The sequence below is a fragment of the Thalia democratica genome, chromosome 8 (assembly GCF_965202585.1).
Source record: "Thalia democratica chromosome 8, ktThaDemo2.hap1.1, whole genome shotgun sequence".
Classification (NCBI taxonomy): Eukaryota; Metazoa; Chordata; class Thaliacea; order Salpida; family Salpidae; genus Thalia; species Thalia democratica.
The window spans coordinates 21,061,074-21,083,120 of NC_139172.1; the positions used below are offsets into that span (position 1 = coordinate 21,061,074).

General features: G+C 26.6%; 1 protein-coding gene across 3 annotated transcripts; it reads right to left on the reverse strand.

Moving 5' to 3' along the window:
* Positions 1–489: 489 nt before the first annotated feature.
* LOC145841927 (tyrosine-protein phosphatase non-receptor type 14-like) lies at positions 490–20,145 on the reverse strand. 3 transcript variants are annotated; one of them, XM_082949235.1, is made up of 28 exons: positions 20,064–20,145; positions 18,968–19,075; positions 18,556–18,731; positions 18,352–18,449; positions 17,681–17,763; positions 17,525–17,601; positions 16,467–16,572; positions 16,001–16,183; positions 15,755–15,891; positions 14,959–15,028; positions 14,325–14,379; positions 13,292–13,502; positions 12,816–13,054; positions 12,486–12,657; positions 12,013–12,175; positions 11,487–11,678; positions 8,993–9,070; positions 8,665–8,700; positions 8,273–8,393; positions 6,625–6,704; positions 6,231–6,303; positions 5,825–5,888; positions 5,609–5,684; positions 4,167–4,379; positions 3,032–3,160; positions 2,575–2,800; positions 2,103–2,272; positions 490–1,814 (listed from the first exon to the last, which is right to left on the reverse strand). In XM_082949235.1, exons 1-28 carry the CDS (start codon positions 20,130–20,132, stop codon positions 1,686–1,688), a joined length of 3,534 nt encoding a protein of 1,177 aa, XP_082805361.1. In that variant the 5' UTR covers positions 20,133–20,145; the 3' UTR covers positions 490–1,685. The 3 variants fall into 3 exon arrangements, with proteins under 3 accessions (XP_082805361.1, XP_082805360.1, XP_082805362.1); XM_082949234.1 differs by having other exon boundaries at positions 5,609–5,687; XM_082949236.1 differs by lacking the exon at positions 11,487–11,678 and having other exon boundaries at positions 5,609–5,687.
* Positions 20,146–22,047: the final 1,902 nt, after the last annotated feature.

Sequence of the window (22,047 nt, forward strand, 5' to 3'; positions counted from 1 at the left end):
TTTATTAACCAGTTTAGTTCTTTTATATACCTATTTTTTGTTGTAATGTAAACAAAAAAGATAATAGTACTTCTAACCATTTTTATTTATCAAACAAAACAATTAACTAAAACAAATTATACTTTGTTTAAATAAATTGATATACAACTTATCTTTGCTTTGAAGGCTTTAAACAATTCTACAATGCTAACTATTTACTGATGTTTTTTTTTGAACCATTTAAATTATCATCAGCTAATAGAAACCTTGTATTAGCTATAAAATATACATTTTATAAAAAATCGAACTTTATTGAAAAAAAATGATTCAATAATACATAAAAAGGCATTTGTGGTAGAGACAAATTGTAAAAGACTTCTAACTTTTATTTTTACTACATCAACTGAATAAATATTTCAATTTTAAATTTTTTAAAGTGAAAACTATTTTGAAAATAAAATCTTTAAGAGTTTAAAACATGATTTAAATAATTTAAAAACAAAAGCAGATACTAAAACTTTTTACCGAACAAAACAATTGGATTAACCTTTATAGCTTTCTACATTTGATTTGGATATATAATACAAAATATTGATAAAATATTAAAACTTTTTAAACATGTTTTATTAAAAATAATTAATCTTCAAGCATTCTTAAATTTTACAACAGAGAGAAAAATATTAGAGTATTACCTCGAAGTAAAAAAAACACAACAACAAAACTTTCAGACACATTTAGATTTGGAAACTTAAGGTATACATTAGTAAGGACATTGTGGTTAAAGCCACTTAGAGCTGACATTTTTGCTTCAAAACAGTAAAAGTTTATCTTCTTAATAAAAACCCTTAGACATAATGACATTAAAATATTGACTCAACGGTTTAGCTATGGCTTGATTATACTTAATATGATAAAATAGTTTAAAGTTTTCTATGATTCAGCAAAAAATCTAAATCAAATTATTTTTTTAGAAATATACAACAATATAGCTTTAAGTGCAACATGTTTTTATAAAATGTACCAAAAAAACTAAAATTTAAATAACAAGTAACAAAAATTTTCAAGCTGTTAGTCAAAATTGTATGAAAAAGAAATTTAAAAATAGCGGATAGTAGAAAAAAATTCAACATAATCAGATAGTCAACGGTTTTTACAATCCTATACAAACGAAGTATTAAACTAAAACCTGATAAATAATATCAAACACTGGATACGTTTTAAAGTTGCTGTACAAGTTTATACAGTCTTGCAAGCAGCGTTAAAAGGCAACTGATACTATTGGACGGTAAACAAACCATCAACCACTTCTAGTTACGTTCAAATAGCAGAGTGAATTAATTGCGAGCATTAAAGATACAAAACACTAATATTAAAGGTAGTTTGTACCGCGCAGCTTTGTCCAATACGACACCCTTGGAACCTTCTAATAAATGTTAAAATTACACTCTTACGTTGTTTTGTTCAGTAGCTTTTAGCTAACAAGCTATTATAACTTATAGCTTTTTTTATAGCCAGTTAAAGTTACTCAACATGAAACAACTGCTTTTCAATTTTTGTAAACTTTTTTATAGTCAACAAGATTAAAACATTTTAAAGATTGTTTCTGCGCATATTTTTTGTTTTAAACTAAAACCAAAGTTTTAAGACAACAAAAAAATTAAGACTCAAGTCTGGCACCATTCAAACTTAAATTTTCAATAGGTTACTCAAATAAGCCTAGAACTTTTGAGGAAACAAACAAGACACTTGTAGACAAACAAATACTGAGAGAAATTCGACACAAAACCCATGCGTTGCGTTCTGAAATGTTCCAACATGACTTGAAGCGTAGTTGGCTGAAAATAAAAGTTAATGTATAAAATTCATTTTTAAAACTGTCCTTTACAACAATTAGCTTTTTTATATATAAACTAATGATTTATTACTAGCAAAAATCAAAAACTTCAACCTCGGCTACAGTCAAAAAAATTGCTTCACAAAACCAAGTTTAACTTTACCAATGGTAAAATAGTAAACACTATAATTTTTAACCTAAAAAAAAACCTAATACTAAAAACTTCTTTTTGTAAACTTTACGCAAATATCAACTTTAAATGTTTTTAATAAACCAAAAAGCAATTTACTTTTTCCAACGTCAACCCGCCGTGCTCCACGGCGAACATGAGGACTTCCAGCAGGATGAACACTCCGCACCTCCCGCTCCCAGTCGAGCACTGCACCATGATCTTCGGCTCGTTGTTCCTCGCGAACACCGGCGGCTGACGGCGAATCGACTTGAAATCGTCCATGAACGCTGCGAGTTGTCAACAATATTTGGCTAGAATTTCTCTTTGTATCAAGTTTTTGAAACAATAGCGCAATTGCGAGACTTTAAAGGTAAAAGTGAATAGACCATTACTGGCTTTATCAGTTTCTATAAAACCACTTAAAAATGTTTTTATAAACTTAGAATATAACATTAAATTGACTTTTTTTTTTAATTTTATTTAAACTCACAAAACGAACTAGAAAATGGGAAAAATACTGTTTTTCAATTCGCCCAAGAGATCTAGTGATCAAAAAACTCAGTCATTTTACACGCAAACAAGCACTCACCCACGAAATGGTTCGGGTTCTCGGGAACTCCCGTCGCCGGCCACGCGGTGTAATGGAACATTATGACGTCACGATACTCGTTGTCGCGCTGCAGCTGCAGCGACCTCGTCACTCCGACTTCCGTCACCTCGACCTGCCTGGTGGTCACGTTGAACTCGCCGTACTGCTCGCACGAACCCGCCTCGTCACCGGGCCAGTACCTCGACACGTACGCCCTGCCCGGCTCCTGAACATTTGATTGGATAAAACTCATTTTCTTCAAAAGCATAAAGTTTATTTTATAGTAAATAAAATAAAACAGCTTTAGTTGCAATTTTCAATGTACTTATTCAAACACATATATAAATATTAACAGTCAATACATAAAAAATTTAATTCAAGTTATTTACTTTATTTACCACAAAACATAAAGAATGTTTAAATTTTATTTTTCAACTTAGTAGAAAACAGCACTCACATCTTCGTTGCACAACAACACGATGACGGTGATGCCGTTCTTCCACGCCAGGTTCCACGTGTCGCGCTCGTAGTGGCGGATCGTGTTCTGGCAGCTTATGTAGCTGAACGTCGACCCGCACATCTCAGCCTTCATTATAAATTACCACGTGAAATACAAAGTTTAGATGAACACAAAAAAAAGGTTGCAATAAGTTTTCTGAAAACCTTTCCATATTTTATGAGTTTTTCTAGGCTTTTAAAAGTACAAGATTTTTAGTCCATTTTTTTACTTATTTTACGGACTTGTATTATTAGTTTAATAAGTTTTTTACCCAGTATATTGAGCAATTTTTTTATAGTCAACACAAACAGTGGTATAGTCTACTTGTAATATAGAATTGAACTTAAGGTAAAAAACTAGCTTAAATAGTATAAAATTATTGAAAAAATACTGTAGATAAATGTGTATCAGTAACCGTATATGATAGATTTTCGTATCTAGTTAATTTTCATTAATTTACATGTAAAAACTGTTTTGAATTCAAGGTTTTTTAGTGTTTTTTGATCAAAATTCCAGGCTTTTTTTTTGCATCAAATTATAGGTTTTATAGCAACCCTCAGGGTTACCAAAAGTTTTTTTGAAATTACTTCATGGTTTTCTGAATTTCTTCGAGGTTTTTTAAAGAAAAAGTTATTTGGTTCAATTTAGTAAAAAATTAAATTTAAGGTAAAAAATTGTCTTTAATAGAACTACATTAAAAAGATACTGTAAAGCTACTTTAGCTGTGTTATTTTAATAAATATTTTTTTAATGATATAAAATAATTGTAAATGATAGATCTTTCAAACCTAGTTACAATTTTATTACTTCACATAAAAAATATTTTAAATCCCAGGTTTTAATTGGGTTCGAAATTTCACGTTTTTTTTTCTTTTTTCTAAAATTACAGGATTTTCCAGATTTTTGCCTAAACTGTCAAATTCCAGGTTTTTTGGGAACCCTGAAAAACTTTTCACGTTATTATCGACTGTTGAAAACAAAATTAAATGTTTAATAGATATCCATATATAACAAAAAATTAATAAAACTTTTAAACTTTTAACAATTTTTATTCCAGTAACATATCAATACAATTTTTTACAATCTTAACAACTTGAATTTTAGAAGCGTTGACGTATCCCGAAGGGTTGTTGTCGCTGGGGTCGACGGTCAGGCAGTTGTTCTTGTACGGCCGGAACCTGTCCAACGCGTTGGACCGGTTGGATATTATGTGCTGCTGGTCCACGATCTCACCCACCATCTTCGGTATCTTGTCGTACTCCGTGTGCAGAAATCCCGACTCTATTATGCGCTCGAGCTCAACCACCTTTGAAAATTATTTCAGCTAGAGCGCATTTTTGATCAAATTAACTACAGTTAAATTTCTAATTAAAGTGTTTTTAATGTTTTAGTCAATATTCACATAGTTTTTTTTGCGTTTAACAATATCTAATACATTTTTTTAATCACCAATTATTTACGGTTAAAATTTATTAAAGTGTAATAGTGTTATAAAGTTCTAACATCACGTATTTGTTGATTACCTACTTAGGAATTTAATTGACTAAATCTACTGTGAAGTTTAATGATTATTTATTTATATGCTTTTCTATTAAGACCTAGACATTTAGCATTCGATTTCAGTTTTTAAGCTACACTCTAATTAAACTTAAAAAAATATAAAAAAAATTCAATAGGTTACTGATAAATTTATCATCTCCAAATCAACAATAACACTGTTACTTATTTTAAAATAGTAAAGTTACCTGAAACATAAACATTATAAAAACTTTAAATTAGACTGAATTTTCTTAAAAATTCGATAGCTTGAGCGTGAAATTTCAACTCACTTATTAAGTACAAGTTTCAACACCGCAAAAAAAATAATTATAAACGTTTTTTTAATTTAAATACAGAAATCTAACACTTTTTATTTAGTTTTCTATTTACAATAAAATAAAGAAACTTTTAGAGCTAAAATATTTTTTACAAAGAAATATAACAACTAGTCTTCTTAAATAAAAAGGTTATAATAATAAGATACCGACAAACAGTTTAATTTATATTAAAAAAATACAATAAGCGCATTGAATAATGAATTAAAACTTGATTCTAAAATTAACGTTTTATAATACAGCTTAAGGTTTAAACTCTAAAGCTAAAAAGTAATACTGTATCTAAGTAAATATTATTTTTATACAACTAGACACAAGAAAACTTAACTGATGATTGATATTATGTTATAGCCAAAAGACCAGTTGATTTTGTAATAAAAAAACAGAAAATAAAGTGTTGATAGCTTAAAGATAAAACTGAAAGGAATTTTTATTGCCTGCCTTAAAATGGGAGTTAAAAATAACTGAAAGTAAGAATAGGAAAATTGGAAAGTTAATACAGCCACATTTAGTCATTTTACAACTTAATTGAAAGTAATTTTATAAAAAACAGCTGTACCTAATAATAATTTAAATATGAAAAGATAATGGTACAGCTGTATTTTCGAAACAAAAAAAAAGTGGAAAAAATAAATGTTCAAACAGTAATCACAAGTCTAACCCTTTCATCATATTTTATCGTGCAACTGTTGTCCATGGTCAACATTTCAGATTCATTCTGAGTTATAACTGGATTCCTGCTGTTTGAACAATTACATTAAACATGTTAGTTTTATTGAACTTTTTTTTAAATTGAGTTCCAAAATATTGGTATAGAACTTAACATACTTAAAAAGTAACTTATAAACAGGAAATAATTTTAGTATTATCAAATTACTTGTTTTTGCGATTGTTGCAACTCAAACTAGCCATATCATTTTGAATGCGTAGTTCTTGAATCCCTAAAATTTTTTTTTTGTTATTTGCTAAATTTTCTATCAAGTTAACTTGAATCCATCTTAAAAAAGAAAAGTTAAATACATCAAGTAAAAAAATTGTAGATCCAAAAAACTCTGCATTTAAACATCTCTTATCTTTGATCTTTGTGTAAATCAAAGTTTAAGCAAAACTCTTAAGTACGTCAAAATCTAGTCAAAAATTAAAAAGTTATTGACCACAACGTTTACCATAATAAAAAAAGTTATACAAAATTCTCATTATTTTTTTAACTATTTAAAATATTAAAGTAGATCATAACTATATAATTACTACATTTAAAATAGTTTTATATAAACAACAAAAACCTCCATTATCATTGATATCTCCGTTTTCAGAAACAACCTCATCATCGCCAACATAAAAACATTGCTTCATTTCCTATGAATATTTATGATACTTTAGATCCCATAATATTTAGGAGACAATTCTTATATATTGTATTTAAAAGTTTGAAGTTTTTCGTTATATAAATTAAATTCTTTATTTAACTTAAGTATTTTCGACAGTGTTTTTTACAGTTGTAGTTTTTAAAATGTTAGCGCAAAAATATGAAGAGCTAACAACTTTAATGATAATCAAACAATGTATTTTTTGTTTTATTTTATTTATTGAAAAATAATAAAAGCAAAAGTAACGAAGTATAATCGTAAAATGACTTGAAGTGAGCTTATTGGATAAATTTTGTAAATATTAACTTACGTTTATAGGAGTTTTTATGTGATGTACAGCGTTGTCTTTGTATGGTGAACCCTCCAAACGAACTTCTTGAATTTCTCTATCTGTCCAAAAAAATATTACTAATAATAAAACAATTAAGCCTCAAATTTTCATTTGTTGGCAAAGAAAGTTATGTTAATAAGATGATTTTAAACCACTACAAAAAATATGACGTTTATTACATAATCTTTTTTCAGATTGAGTATATATTGAAACAGCTAGTATTTCATAAGACAATGGTTATAATTTATTTCTCAAACACAAAACAAAAATTTTAAGGTTACTGTAGTAACAAAATTAAACAAAAAAATACAGCATTAAAATATTTTGTTAATTTTATATCATATATTTTAAAAAAAGGTTAGTAATACTTTGAACAATTTCAACTCCAAAACAAATGTTGATTACTATTTAAAACTTATCTTCATTCATCTACGAGAATATTTTGGTTATCAAAAAAAAAAATAACAAGTGATAACATTCTGCTCATAAACAATATTTTTTTGAACTATACAAAAGCTTATTATTTTTATGGTGTGGTATTAAATTCTTCTGGTGTACTTTCAGTGCTATAAAACAGAAACAACTCAATACGTTTATATATAACACAAAAAGCATGAGAAAATCTTATTTAGAGTTTATAATGCAATGTTTATAAATAGGTCTTTGTGTAACTTAAAAAGATTTGCTCAGCAAATGCTACAAGCATTTATCAAATATTTACCCGCGCAACAGACAATAATTCGTTTGTTAATCCTTACTTACATTTATTATTTTACCTCACGATTGACAAACAATAAACAGTTCAAGTATATTTGAATATTTTTAGCATTGCATTCTTTGGTAAGATTTGGTGAGTAATTTATTATAAACGTAATCAAAAGTAAAACTTTACAAAAAGCTCCGGGTTCACTTCAGAAACTGGGAATGCTTTTCGCATTTTTTATTTAAAAAGTATAAAGTAACTAATTCAAAAATTCAAAACTTATCGTTTTTATTTTTCAACTAAAACAGATAACTAAATTTCTGTTTGATTTAATTTTGATCATACAATTAATTAAAGAGGCATCTTTTTTTTTAATTAACTGATGTTTTAAAGTAATATATTTGCATTTTCAATCAAATAGAATTAAAAAACGTTTTCCTTATACTTTTTCTACTTTTATTTTAATAAAAAAATATTTTGAATCAAATCTATAAGTATTTTGTCTTGTTTAAGCTAAAATTTAAATCATCAATTGGTAAAGAATAACCTTATTTTAGCTTATTGATAATTATTATATAATTATCACAATTAAACATGGTCATTGGTCATTATCAGCTTTAATTTTATTGTTTATTTTGATGTTCAGTTGGTACTTCATTTTTAACTAGTTATCTGTGAACAATGTATATATATGTTTTAAGCACTTATTTGTAATTCTATATCATAACGTAAGAGAACAACTTCTACTAAGATAATATTAATATAAAGAGATTTTATTTAACCACGTTTAATTATCTACAGAGACTTAAAAAAACTAAAAATAAGATTGCTTTCAACTAATATTTCTTTATTAAATTAACTAGGTTTCAGAATCAAACTAAAACATTAGTATTATTTACAACATAACAACTATTTGTAACTTACCACTATTGTGATGGTTGTATATCAGACTACTTGGCTGCAATGCTGGAGACTTGGTCGGTGTGAATCTTGCGTTCACATTTTTCCCGTTTTGATCAATTCGGTTTCTCAAGTGAACTTTAACCTGATAAAAACAATAACTAGTAAGGTACAGTGGCTTCGTTTAGACAAATATATATGGTAAATTACTGAAAGTGATGATACTAAGTTTTCAGACGTTCATAGTTTATTCTTTATAGAAAAAATTGAATTAAATAAGTAAAAAGGTCAAACTGTGAGTTAATCATTTGTTTTTATCAACTTAACCCGAAATGAACATTTAATCATAGTTATTTTAAGAAATCAAAAACATCACTAGTACGACATAGATAAAAGTTTAAGTAGGTTAAACTAACGTTATTTATACTCATTTCTGGCATGTTGTCTTTTGTCTGCAAATTAACTTATTTAAGTTTTTGAAAATATAAATATATCTTTTAAAATATATTCTATGTATACAATAAAACAAACGATGATTAAAATGACTTATTTTGATTCATATCAAAAAAATTTTAAAAAATGATAGTTATATAACAAACTATATATAACTCATAGTAACATCAAATTCGCTTTTAAAATAAGGTATTAGATGCAATGATAAACCTGAAAACACAACGAGTTACAACTGAGAAAAAAAAATACTTGATATTTTATAATGATATATACGAAAAATATTTTACAAACTTCAAAGCTCTGTCTAGAGGTAGAATTTTCAAAAAGCATTTCTCTTGATGCAGCTGTCTTCTTACTTCTTAAGAAAAGCTAAAAAAAAGTATTATGTAATTTAGTTTATATTTTTACAATACGTTTTCTATGACAAAGAGTTACCATTAGATATTAAAGACTGACCCAAACATCAAGCATTAACTTCTCAGATTACAACATAAAGGCCAAGCATCAAAAATGCATAGATGTACATCGACATAATGTCAAAGAGTATATATTATCAAAAAAATTCGTTAATAAAGCATGTATAAAAATTCAAAATTTCAAGCTAACAGTTTGTTAATACAAAAAAAAATTCGCTGGAATATATAACAAAAACAATTTGCACAATATTTTTTTTTATTGAACTGACATATGTTTCTCTGTATTAAACAAGTTAACACAGTTCCACGGAGTTCTGTAAAAATTTATAGTGCAAGAAAAGAGTAATATAATAAAAAAAAATTAAACACAGTAGTTTATATTTAAATAATCATAACGCAATAAACTAGTGTTAGAAACAAAAAAATACAATTAGGAACCTATTGAGCACACCAACTTTGATTGCTTATACCCCAAAAGTTACTTTGAACTTTTATAAGCGATTAAAAATGTCTGATAGCTCAAAAACTCTACAAAATAAGATCGACTTGTCAAAAACAAGGTAAACAAACTTGTAAAAACCCCCCTATGTCATTAATTTATGTTTTATAGTCCGACTGTTACAAATTCTGAAGAGGAAGTAAATCAATAAGCACAATTTTTAAATTAATTAATGATAAATTTTATACTACTCCAGTTTAAATTTATAAATTTCAGTTTAATTTTATTACTTGAATTTATGAATTAATGCTTATTGATGTACTCCCTCTTCAGAATTTGTAACAGTCGGACTATAAAACACATATGGCTTATCTTTAGAAAATACACACATTCACCCACACTATATTCTATTCTTTTCTTGTAGTATAATTTTCATAAAACTCCGTGGAGCTGTGTTAACTTTTTAAGAGAGAGAAACATATGATAGTTCAATAAATAAAAAAGACTGTGGAAACTGTTTATATTAAAACATATATAATAAGTTTATTTTTGTTACTACTTTTTCAAGTAAACAAACTAATAGTTGGAACAGCTATAAATTAAAGAAAGCAAGGTAGTACAAAATCAAGTAGGTTAGAAACGAAAATTCGGGAGTAAAATTAATTTGTTAGTTGTTTTTTATTATTTTTATTGTGACAAATAATAAATTGATATAAACTGTTTTATGCTTATATAATAGAAGCTTACAGCTCAATTTATTTTTCATAATAATAAAGGTTTGCTAAAGTAAAAAAATATCTTACTGAGAAACTATTGATATTTCAACCTAAAGACGTTTTAAGATTAACAACTTTTAGAGACAGTTTCGACTTTATATCAAAATATAAAACAATAATAACTAAATAAACAACTTGATTTCAAACTATATGGTCACATTGTCTATCAATATTCTAGCTACCTAAGTGAATATTATTATAAATTTTTTAAACAAACTCTATAATATAACTGTAAACAGTTTGGCTTAGTTCTTTTCAAATCAATTTGCTAAAATATATCCAAATATATTTATAATTGAAAAAAAAATGAACATGTTAAACGTTATGCTACAAAAGCACTGTTACTCTGCAATAACTTAAAGACATTGAAAAAATTAAACTAAGTGAACCCATAAAATGTAGGTTAAGTATTTAGTAATGCGTATGTTAACAATATAGATAAACTTAAGTTTAAAAGTCAAGTACTTGAAAGTAATTAAGAGTATAAGTGTAGCTAGGAAGCAACTAAGTGTTTTTCAACTTGTTTGTTACAAAAATTTCAAGTGTAAGAATGCAAAATGCAACATTGAAATAACACAGACATACAGAAGTACAAAAAATAAAACTTGTGAACAGCAAAAAAGGTCATGAAAAAATAAATAAAAAACAAAAAAAAATTCAAAGAATTTCATAAAGAAAAAAAAAGAAATAATTTGATATATTAACCAGATACAGCACTAGTTTTTGAAAACTAGTTTTTTTACTTAAAAAAATTTAGTAATGCGTTTTTTTTATGTGAAATTTTTTATTTTTATTTAAAGCGTATTGAATTTAAAGTATTGTAAATATTTATTTAAGTCATATATGTTTTTAGATCTAATGGTTCTGTGGCAGCTTATTTTTTTGCTTTTATATAAAAAATTTAAAATATATGCAACCTGCGTTACATACCTTTTAAAAAATTTATCAATATCAAATTACGAACTAAAAGTACGTGCAAAAGGTACATAGCAAGCGAAGCTTATAATTATCACAACCATGATAATACAAAGCAGAAGAACTTTCAATCAAATCATCAAGTACATCAGTGGCAAACCGAAAGAAAAAACTCGTGATTCAAAACACAAGAAAAAGAGTGCAGCTCATGCTTTAAACCGTCCAGCGTTGAAACTAACTTCGCTCAGATCGTTGTTGTTCACGTCGTCCTCGTTGTACGACTGCAGGGTGCACAGCGGCGTCTTCGGCAGGACGACCCTGCCCCTGCCGCCGTAGTGGTGGTACTGGTGCCTGAACTCCTTCACTATCAGGTTAGGGGTGCTTGCGCCGGCCGCGGAGTGCAGCACGTGCGCCGACGCGGAGTGCGGCAGCTGTGCAAAATCGTTGTAAAAAACCGCTTGCTACGAAAAACTTGAAGAAAAAACAGCGATGTTCTGTCAGTGAATGACCTTTTTTTACAGGGGAAAACCCTTGCTCAGGGTGTCATATAAGGCGTGGTATCCCCAAAGTGAGCGACATCGTCCCCTTGGGAGCAATTTTGGCTTATAGGGGGTAATAACTAGTTAAGCGGTAGAAAATTAAAAGGGTGCTTAATTAGATTTAAGGTCGGTAAATAATAAAGATGGCGATTATAAAAATGAGTATGGGAAATCATGATAACGTATACTTTATAAGATGATAATTTCAAACTAATGTTGAACGAACCTGTGAAGACGTGGGAAGGACGCTGTGCTGGTCGGCGAGGGCGGGAGTCGAACCGGCGATGTTGTAGTTATCAGGGTTTTCACCAACCAGAATGTTGCCTTCGTTGGAAGTAGCCTTCACTGCGCGTGCATTCCCATAATCAGAAAAGTGCAAGCTCTTTCTTCTGTTGTTAAAATAAAGTTGTTTTTTTAAGCAACTTTTAGACATTAAGAACTTTATTTTTTAAACCAATTATCTTTTTTTGTTTGATATTAAAAAATTACGTTATTTAATTATATTTGCTTAATTTAGATCAATAATATAATCATTGTTTACAATATTTTATTATTATGTTAAGCCAAGCTATTTTTTAAACTCAAATTAATATTTATAACTTATATAAGGATTTAGGCTTGTGTAAAGGTATCTGTCTAGATTTCACTTATTTTCTTCTACGAAATTAAAATACTTCATATTCTGTAAAAAACACAAACCGGTCGTTGAACAGCTGGCTCTGGTGTCTGGTGATGTTGTTAGGGTTCTTGATGTAAGCCATGTTACATTGGTTGGCGTAATCGCCTCTCGCCGAAATCATGGAGTGGGGGCGCGGGCGGACCTGCGACTGGTGACCTGAAGGGTTTCTCACTATGACCCCTTCGTTCGCTGCTGTTGATCAGATTAAAAAGTTTCAAAACTAAAATTTTTAGCTACAATGAAAATTTTTTAAATAATTTACAGTCTAAAAATTTTGCTGAAATACTAAGCAACGCTATAAAATCAATTATTAGCAGGAAATCTTTCATACATTCACAATCACAACTCACAAATAATCTTGTGATTGGCCAGCGAGTTGGAGCTGGGCAGGTTGCCGTTGTGGACCAGGTTGGAGTTGATCTGGCCGCTGTGGCTGCTTCCCCCGCTGTGGTGCTCGAAGTTGGTCGACTGCCGCCTCCTGGCCCGCAGCGCCATGTTGTAGTCGGGGCACTTCTGGTAGGGAGGGAGGGGCATGCCGTTGTAATCCTGGTGGCTGTTGATGCTCGCGCTCGAAGCAACCAGCGAGTTTCTATTGAATTGTGAGTGAAAAACAAAGTAACAAATAGCTGCAATTTAAAAAATAAAGCTAATAAGTGAAATGAAAATATTACTAAACCTTATTGTAATAACATTAAATTCGAAAGTTAAAAAAAAGTCAAAGTTATTTAAAAATATTAAACATTTTTAATCAAGAAAAACTTGTTGATAGTTTAGTAAAATAAAAATGCATCAAACTACTCGAGCAAAGAAAATACAAAAAATTAACCTGTGCGACTGATTCGACAGTGAAAGGTAGCTGTTTCCGACGAGGTTCTGGCTGGTCCTCCTGCTGCCGTGGTACATACCTTGAGAGTTGTTGGCGTGCTGGTGGTACAAGCTGCTGTGGGAGGACATGTAAGCCTGCGGGTCCAACGAAGACTGCGAGGAGTACAAGTTGTACTGCGAGTCTACCAGGTGGCCGTTGCGCACTTCAATTTCTGTGAGTTCGTTCAAGTTTAAATCAGTCGTATATAAACTTACTATCATTTTCAATAAAATTTTTAAGTAGGTTATTTAAGATTTAACTGGTATTGATAACACTAATTTAATAATAGCATGATTTCATTTAAAACTGCGTCGGTTTTAACTTTTACGGAATATGTTTGAAGAACTACTTTGAATTGTTACAATATCTATACTAATTTTAGAATGTAACCATTCATATTATATTGATGGGTTTAATCTGTAGAAGAAAAATGTTAGTAAACTTTTTTATAAGACACTTGCTTTTCACTACCAAGGGCAAAGCTTATTGAAAACATAGTGCGGATCAATTTAAACTACCTCAAATATTATTCTATATCAATTTAAACTATGAGTAGATGTTTAAATTACAAAATATTAAAGATATCATAAATATTTAAGTATTACGGATAACTAATTGCATTGCTTAAGTAAATATTTATAGTATTGCACGTAGTTTATTATCGTCTCCACTGATCTCTAAACAGACTGACTATTATCATTTAAATTAGTGCAATTATTATCATAAAATTAAATTTATTTATAAAATTACATTACAAAATTAAATTATCATAAAAACGAGTGCAAAACCAAACAGACTGACTATACATTTTTACTATTCTTCTAAATACCTACAAACTACAACAAAAGATTTTTTTAACAGTCTTAGAATAATAACTTGCTGATCGTAACTTCACTTTTACTAAATATTTAATACGTAAGCTTCATCTGTAAATTTTTAATTACTTATACAGTTAAAACTATAAAGACGACAATAAAAAAATAAATTTATCAACCTTCAGATTGGTTGCAAACTTCTCTCATCTTGATTGAGGTTGAACTTTCAGCATCCTAAATACAGAAAACTCAATATTAAAAAACATTTTATACTTTGCATAAAATACTTTAAGATGAATTAAAAATTAGCAACGTTGTATAAAATACTATTGGTATGAAAAAATATAAACTAATTTTTTGAGCATTATATAACTTTAAATTATACAATTTCATTACATTCTGTATAATGACTAATTAGAAATTTTTAAAACAAGGCTATCTTAGAAGTACAAATTTCATACTCAAAAATTACTTTTAACAACAAAAAATAATTAAAAATAAAGAATAAGTTTAGAAAAAACTAACTACTATTACTAAAACTATTTTCAATTTCTGTTTTTATATATTTCTTAAATTTAGAATATAAAAAACAATATAAAGTAAAAATAAATTTCAAGTTATTTAGTGAGATTAGTTTAAACTTGATTCAAATTGGAAAAAAGGAAGCAGTAAAGGAAGTAATTGAAAGCAACTATGTTCTTTATTGATTTATGTAAGGTGATGAATCTTAACTATTTTAAGACGCATTTACAACACTTACATAAAAGCTTATGTTGTTTTAATTTTAAGTTCTTAATATTTAAACAAACAAACTGAGTCTCTATTTTTTCGTAGAGTTGGACGCCTTGTAATTTTACTTTTCCTATTCGAAGCTCCATTTTTTCTGAAAATAGATACAGACATATTAATACTCTAAAAGTAAATGTCAAAAAGAACCTTTTACTTATAAAACTATTATATAAATTACATTTCATCGTAAGGCAATTCATTAAAATTAAACACTTTGTAAATAATGCTAAAACAAGTGAAATATATATATATATATATTGTAAAGAGATAAGACAGAAATTTGAAACGAGTAACGAACGTTAACAAGGATTATACGAATTTTTATTTTTAATTATACATATACAAACTAAAACTTTAAGACACTAAATACTTCTTGTACAACATTGTACTCGACTTTACATTGAAATTTTTTTTATAAAAGTTCAATGTATAAGGAATATATATTCAATAAACGCTTAAAATTTGAAACACCAAAAAACTAAAATAAAGTCCATGTTAGTGAAATTTATAAGACTTTTTGATAGAGAATAAACTAATATTTTACTAAATATTGAATTTGTAGAAAACAAAATATACTTAAAAAAACAAAAAATTATACTATACAAAAGTTTTTTTATTATTTAAAGCTTTAATTTATAATTCATGATTTTAATTAGACATTAAGTGCAAACACAGCTTTAGGTTTAAGTTTTTATTGAAAAGTAAGACTTACATTTAATGCCAACAAGTAATAAAATAATTTTAAGATGAACAAACTTAAATTTAGTCTTTACATGTAGTTACAAAAAAAAAGTATTAAAAAATTGAAATAAAATCTTACTCATTGTAAGTAGTACCATTCAACTTTCCAGAGTCGTTTTCATTTCCTTCCTTGTCTTCTCTCAGCTTTAGTTTTTCGTGAAATTTTTTGTAGAGCAAAAACACTTTACCCATGTACTTCGCATTTTCACTGTCGTTCTGGCAGAGATAATAAAAAATGTGATGAGTTATAAAGCATAAAGTGACATAGACGTATAGTATTGAAATTTTAAATTAATATCATATCAAAAAAATTAAATTAACAAACTGTAGTGAATTGCTTTGACTTGTTCAAATGCGGTGCTTCTAATATAAGATTGTATCCTTTGACAGAGCTGTTGTATTCGTGCCACAAAAATGTTTCCACGCCGTCCGGTCCGGCGTCCGGGCTTATAACTATGATACCTTTGCAAGAAGTTCCAATACTAACACTCATGCCAACTCCGCTTACCTAGAGGAAAAATTATTCAATTAAATATAAAAAGTAAGATAAAGTTTAGGGCTGAAATTAATAGAAAATATTCAATGTTTAAACTTTTTTTGTTATATAAAGTTTTGAAGTAATAATAAACGTGCTAACTAACTTATTTGTGATCCGTTTTGGTGGGAAAAAATCTGACTTTGACAAAAAATTAAGAAAATAGTGATGTGCACTTTAACAATATAGTTTACATGATGATCAAAACTAGTTTTATGAAATCTAAAAATATTTTTAAAAACTTATTTTTAATTACTTTGTTGGTACTTTTTGCTAAATGACAGTAAATCTGTTGGCTAAAGCTTGGAAGCGTCATTGTGTGCTGTATGTATTGCAGCTCAGCATCGCTCGTAAACAGATTTCTGAAATAAAAAAATACTTTATTCAAAGGCTTGACTATGAATTTTTTTAAATGTAATTAAATCTAAAAGTTCAGAGTAAACATTAAATCGCCTTTTTTTGTTTTTTTTTTCTTTAAAAAGCAATACATTTTGTTTAAAATTGACAATAAGTAACTATATATAGTATAAAATATTTACGCATATTACAAAAATGATTTGATTTGAGACACAACATAATGCATACAAGTTTGAACTTAATTAAACAAGTGATAATGTAAATCATAACTTAAATACACCTTTATATTAACTGGTATAAAGCATTCGGTAGTTTATAAAGAATAAATTATACAGAAGTAAATTTTCATACACTATCAAGGAAAGCTTGGAGATAAATTATCTTTTTGTATACTAATTACAAAATGAATTAAACAATCAAAATATATTTTAGCACAAACTTTATACATTTATTTTTAATAATTTTGAATGTTAACTACTTTTTTAGCATTCAAATTATCAATAAAGTTTCTAGTTTAAAAAAAAATATTATTTTTAATTAAATTGTTTTTATTGATTTTAAAAATCATATACTTCATATGAAATCCTTTAAACATTTATGACACAGAAAAAAAAACCTTCCAAATTTTTATTCATTTCAATTTAAAAATAAAATACTATCAATAAAACTCTATAAATAAAGTGCATAATACCTATAAACATAATGATTTTTTTATTAAATTAAAACAAACTTTCTTAATTTCACCAGTAATTATTATTGAAGTTATTTCTTTCTATATGCATATAACTTAAACTTATTAAAAATGTATGTTTACTAATATGTTTTAATATAGCAAAAAAATCTGTTTTTATAAATTAATATAAATAGATTTTTTTAATCAAATATAAACAAAAAAAAATGTTGTTAAATACATTGAATATAAGTTAAAACTATTAGTTACTGTAAATGGTAACTAACAACTTGCTTTTGTAACACTCAAGAATTTCTTCATAAACTATTTTCATTTGAATTTCATTCTTTGTTTCAGAATAATTCTGTAATAAAATTCTATTTTAGTTAAACGTATAACAAGTTAAAAAAATAACTATAACTCAAACTCATAGTTTGCCTTACTTTTGGAATTAGTAGGTGCGTATCATTTATATCAATGATGTAGTCTAAAGTGTGTATTGATGGATTATAATTTCCACTGTCAGCTATAAAAAAAATAGAATTAATTTTACACTTACATTTTATTAAGATATTACAATACAATGTAACAAGTTAAAAAATGTAGTAAGAAATACAGTAAAAACTATGGGTATTTATCTTATCAAACTAACCAGCAAAAAAATCTTGTTAAGTAAATTGCTATTTTAATTCAAACAAAACTTTAACAAGTTTATTATAATGCAGTATTTTTTATATGTTAAGAGAACACAGAATAGTTACTTTAAAGAATCAGTCTTTTTTTTAAATACAACAATAAATTAAACACTTCTACAGATTATATTTTGAGTTCACAACCTTAAAAAAAGAATAGTATAAAAAAGAACTTTTTCTGCACAGCTTGTTTGATGTACAGAACTTACACATAAAATGTAACTGCATGTTTTTAACTTTTATCATAAATTAAGTAATAATCAAAATAATTGTATAAAAAAAAAACTAGTTTATCTAATATATAACCTGACAAAAATTTACTATCTTTACAAAGAGATAAATAAAAATTAATTTCTTTAAAAAAAATAACTACAATTTACTGTAATTTAAAATTTGAAAAAAAAATCTTTTATATAGTAAACCTTGCAAAAACAAGCTGGTGAGTTCAATAATATCTTTGTCAGAACAGGAAATTTTTCCAGTAATAATATCCTCTCGAACTTGTAAGTAGTAAAAATACCTGTATTTTAAAGGTAACCTTAAAACTAACTCAATTTTTTCAGAAAAATTTCTTAGTTAGTACCTTTAAAGTTAACTGTTTCATAATTTAAAAATTTAAAACAGACCTTGTAACTTCCTGTTTTATATAACTAATACTGGGAACATAAAAAATTATTCCTAGTATAACAACAGAATCTGATGAGTATTTATCTAGATGCTTCTTTATAGGTTTATCAAGGTCAATCCATCTAAATTCTTTGTTCTTGTTTTTCAAGTTGTACTTCAAGCCAAAAAATTCCACCTAAACAAGTTTTATCCATCAAAAACTTCAAAAAAATTTTTAGTTAAACCATTCTTATCTTTAATGTTAAATTCTTAAAAGTAAACTAAAATAAATTTAGTATTACACTAAAAGAGTTAAGCTAAATAATAGAATAATATTTGAAATTATTAATAAGGAAACCACAGCAAACTAGAAAAAAAATTGTTAATTATTATTAACAATTAAATTAACTAGAAAAGTTAATTTGTTATTACCTCATCAATATTGTTTTTGCTCAAAACTGTATTAATGCAGTCTCTTCCAGTACTTTCTGTTGTTACACTACATTCTGTATGATTTCCATCCAGCAGCTTAACTTTGAGCTGAAAGTTAAATTAGATTTCATTTTATATTTGAAAAAAAATGTATATACCTCCTTCATTATAAAAGTTTAAAGTTTTTCTAAAAACAATAATTTTTGTTTTCAAAAGTAAAAAATAACTCTATTGATTTTTTATAACACATTTCATTTTTTTTTTTAGAATTTTATCATTTTTTTAATAAAACTACTTTATTTAGTGCTTTAAAAACAGTATTTGAGATAGGTTTAATATGTAGAATAAAAATTCAAACAAATCTTACTAAAATATTTTTTATAGAAAACAATATCAATATATCTGACTTGTAAAACTCTTTAACTTAAAAACTTATCTAAAATAATCTTAAAGTAATACATGTTAAAAAAATTGTTTTCAGCAAAAACTTAAAACTTTTTTTTAATGGGAGGAAAAGACTTTAGTTGATAGATCAAAACTACAGTCTATCCAACTGTTAAAACTTTATACCATAAATTTTAACAAAGCTTGTTCTAACTTAAGTTTTAGTAGTAAAGTGAGTTTATTGTTATTCATTTAAGAGCTAATCTTTATCTTCAAAAGCATTAACATATGTTTTAGTTTAAAAACAATATTTTATTATTCTTTCTAAAATTATTTTACTGTAAAAATAGATTCCTAGACCTTTTAAAGAGAGAAAGAGAAAAATTTCACTTAAACATAAAACTATTAAAGACCTCTTTAACAATACTTTTTTATCATTTTAGAAGAGAAGTGGAACTTTATACATATTTTTTTTACATTTAATTCTACGTTTGCCTTTTGCTTGGAAAGCGCTTGTGTAAAATATAATTAAAAGCATATACTTGCTGGCAATCCCAAATAGGACTAAACAACATCCATACATATCACATACAATAAATATATGTACTGCGAATTGATAAGAGATCAATAAAACATTAAATAAATAAATTTAATAATTATATAAATTTTCTTAATTAGTTAAGAAAAATAAATAAAAGTTATTTTAACTTACTAGAAAAGAGTTTTTCTGAGATAGAGTGTATTTTTCTTTTTTCTTTCCTCTAAAAAAACTAAAGGGCATTTTAAACTTAGTGTTATTTATCTTTGAAATATATTTGTTTAATTTTAAAACGTTTAATTTATACAGTAAATAATTTATAAATGAGTTTGACTAAGAATTAACAAAAATTTTAATCTTAGTAAAATAATAAAAAACTTTTTTTAATAACTTAAAAGCTACAAAATTATGAGATGAATAAGAACAATATATATTTATATATATATATTTTATATATTTTTTTTTTTTTTGTGTCTGCTATCCTTAAAAATATTATCTATTACACTTACGTTTAATGTGTTTTACAACTGTATAACTAAATCTAGTTTTTCAAAGTTTTTAATATTTTTTTTTAATTTTTAATAACATACTAAATCAAATTAAAAATTTATTCTTTTTACAGAAAATTTAAATGTAAAATATTTTATCCATATTTGTTATACATTTGTTCTTATAAAGAACAAACACAATTTCTAATGATAGATAATAATTATTTTAATATAGTGGTACCATACTTTTATATAATAGGATTGTTATTCAAATTAATAAAGTTAAATAAACACAAACTAAGTTTTTAAAATGTGTGATATAATTTATTAACAATTAAAAATGGTGATGACTTCTTTCTTACAAATCTATGGAGTTTTGTAGTATTTATACTGCAATAAAATATGATTAGGTAAAAAGGCAACAAAAAAATTTAAAACCAAATGATCTGCAAAATAAGGAAAAACGGCGTGGCTACCATGGTAGACTTGGGTACCAATGCAGTGAAAATAAGTGTTACTATTTTTCTAAAAATTTAAGTTGCCTTGTTTCAGGGTTGGTCACTGGTTTTTGGCAAATTTTCTCCAGGTTTTCAAAATTCTTTCGGTTTTTTAAAGTACACTTTTTTGGGTCTACTTTTAGTAAAAAATTAAGTTTAAGGTAAAAAACTGTGTTAAATAGGATAACAAAATTGAAAAGATACTGTAAAGCTACTTTACTTATAAAACTGTTGATGATAACAAAAAAAAATATCTCTATGATAGAATTTTTGTGTCAAATCAAAATTTCATTACTTCACATTTTAAAATGGCTTTAAATTCTAGGTTTTTTAGTGATTTTGTTCAAAATTAAGAATTTTTTTAGCCTGAACTATCAAATACCAAATTTTTCCAGGATTCCAGGTTTTGTGGCAACCCTGCTTGTTTATAATAGTTTGTATGTTTTATATTTCTTCCAATGACTTTATTTTACTTTTGTTATACTTTTAAAAATTTTATAACACATGAGTACAACAGATTAAATGGTTTCAATGCTTGAGAAAGAGATCTTTGAAATTTGCACAAGAAATATTAATTACCAGAATGCATAAGATGTTAACATTTTCTTTGTCCTCTTTATATTTTGCCAATAGCCTGGTGAATGATTAGCATGTTACTGTTCCACATTTGTTTCTTGTTAAATTTAGTAGTGACTTTGACATGTTCATGTAGCTTTAAGACATTTAATGTCTTAATGAGAATCTTAATGAATTATTTTTCTTTAGGTCTTTCTCAAAAATAAACTTCTTTTTTTTACTTTTTTTCTAATTTATTACATATAGTTTATTAAACAATAAAAAACATGCTTAGAATATTTGGTCCTTGGACCTGGTGAACAAAAAAAAAACCTTTTGGTTATCAAGTTGTTACACACCAACCTTTTTAATGTCTTGTCCAGGAGAGTTGTTATATTTACAGTTGTTGTATTTACTATAGTTGATCAATAGAATGTTAACACTTCAATTTTATTTTTAAATATGATTCAAGTATTTTTTTATTAGCAGTAATGATTTTAAACGAATTGTAGAAAAAAAAATTGTTCATATACATTTAAGATACATAAGCCATATTAATTGAGCCAAACCTCTTTTTATGTATCTAGCATAACTTAAATCACATTGTTATTAGATTAT

Coding starts and splice junctions, on each gene's coding strand:
- LOC145841927 (XM_082949234.1), bottom strand. CDS start 20,132: ATGCCCTTTAGTTTTTTTAGAGGAAAGAAAAAAGAAAAATACACTCTA. Junction 19,076..20,063: donor CTCAGAAAAACTCTTTTCTA/GTAAGTTAAAAT, acceptor TTTAACTTTCAG/CTCAAAGTTAAGCTGCTGGA. Junction 15,892..16,000: donor AGTCAAAGCAATTCACTACA/GTTTGTTAATTT, acceptor TATCTCTGCCAG/AACGACAGTGAAAATGCGAA.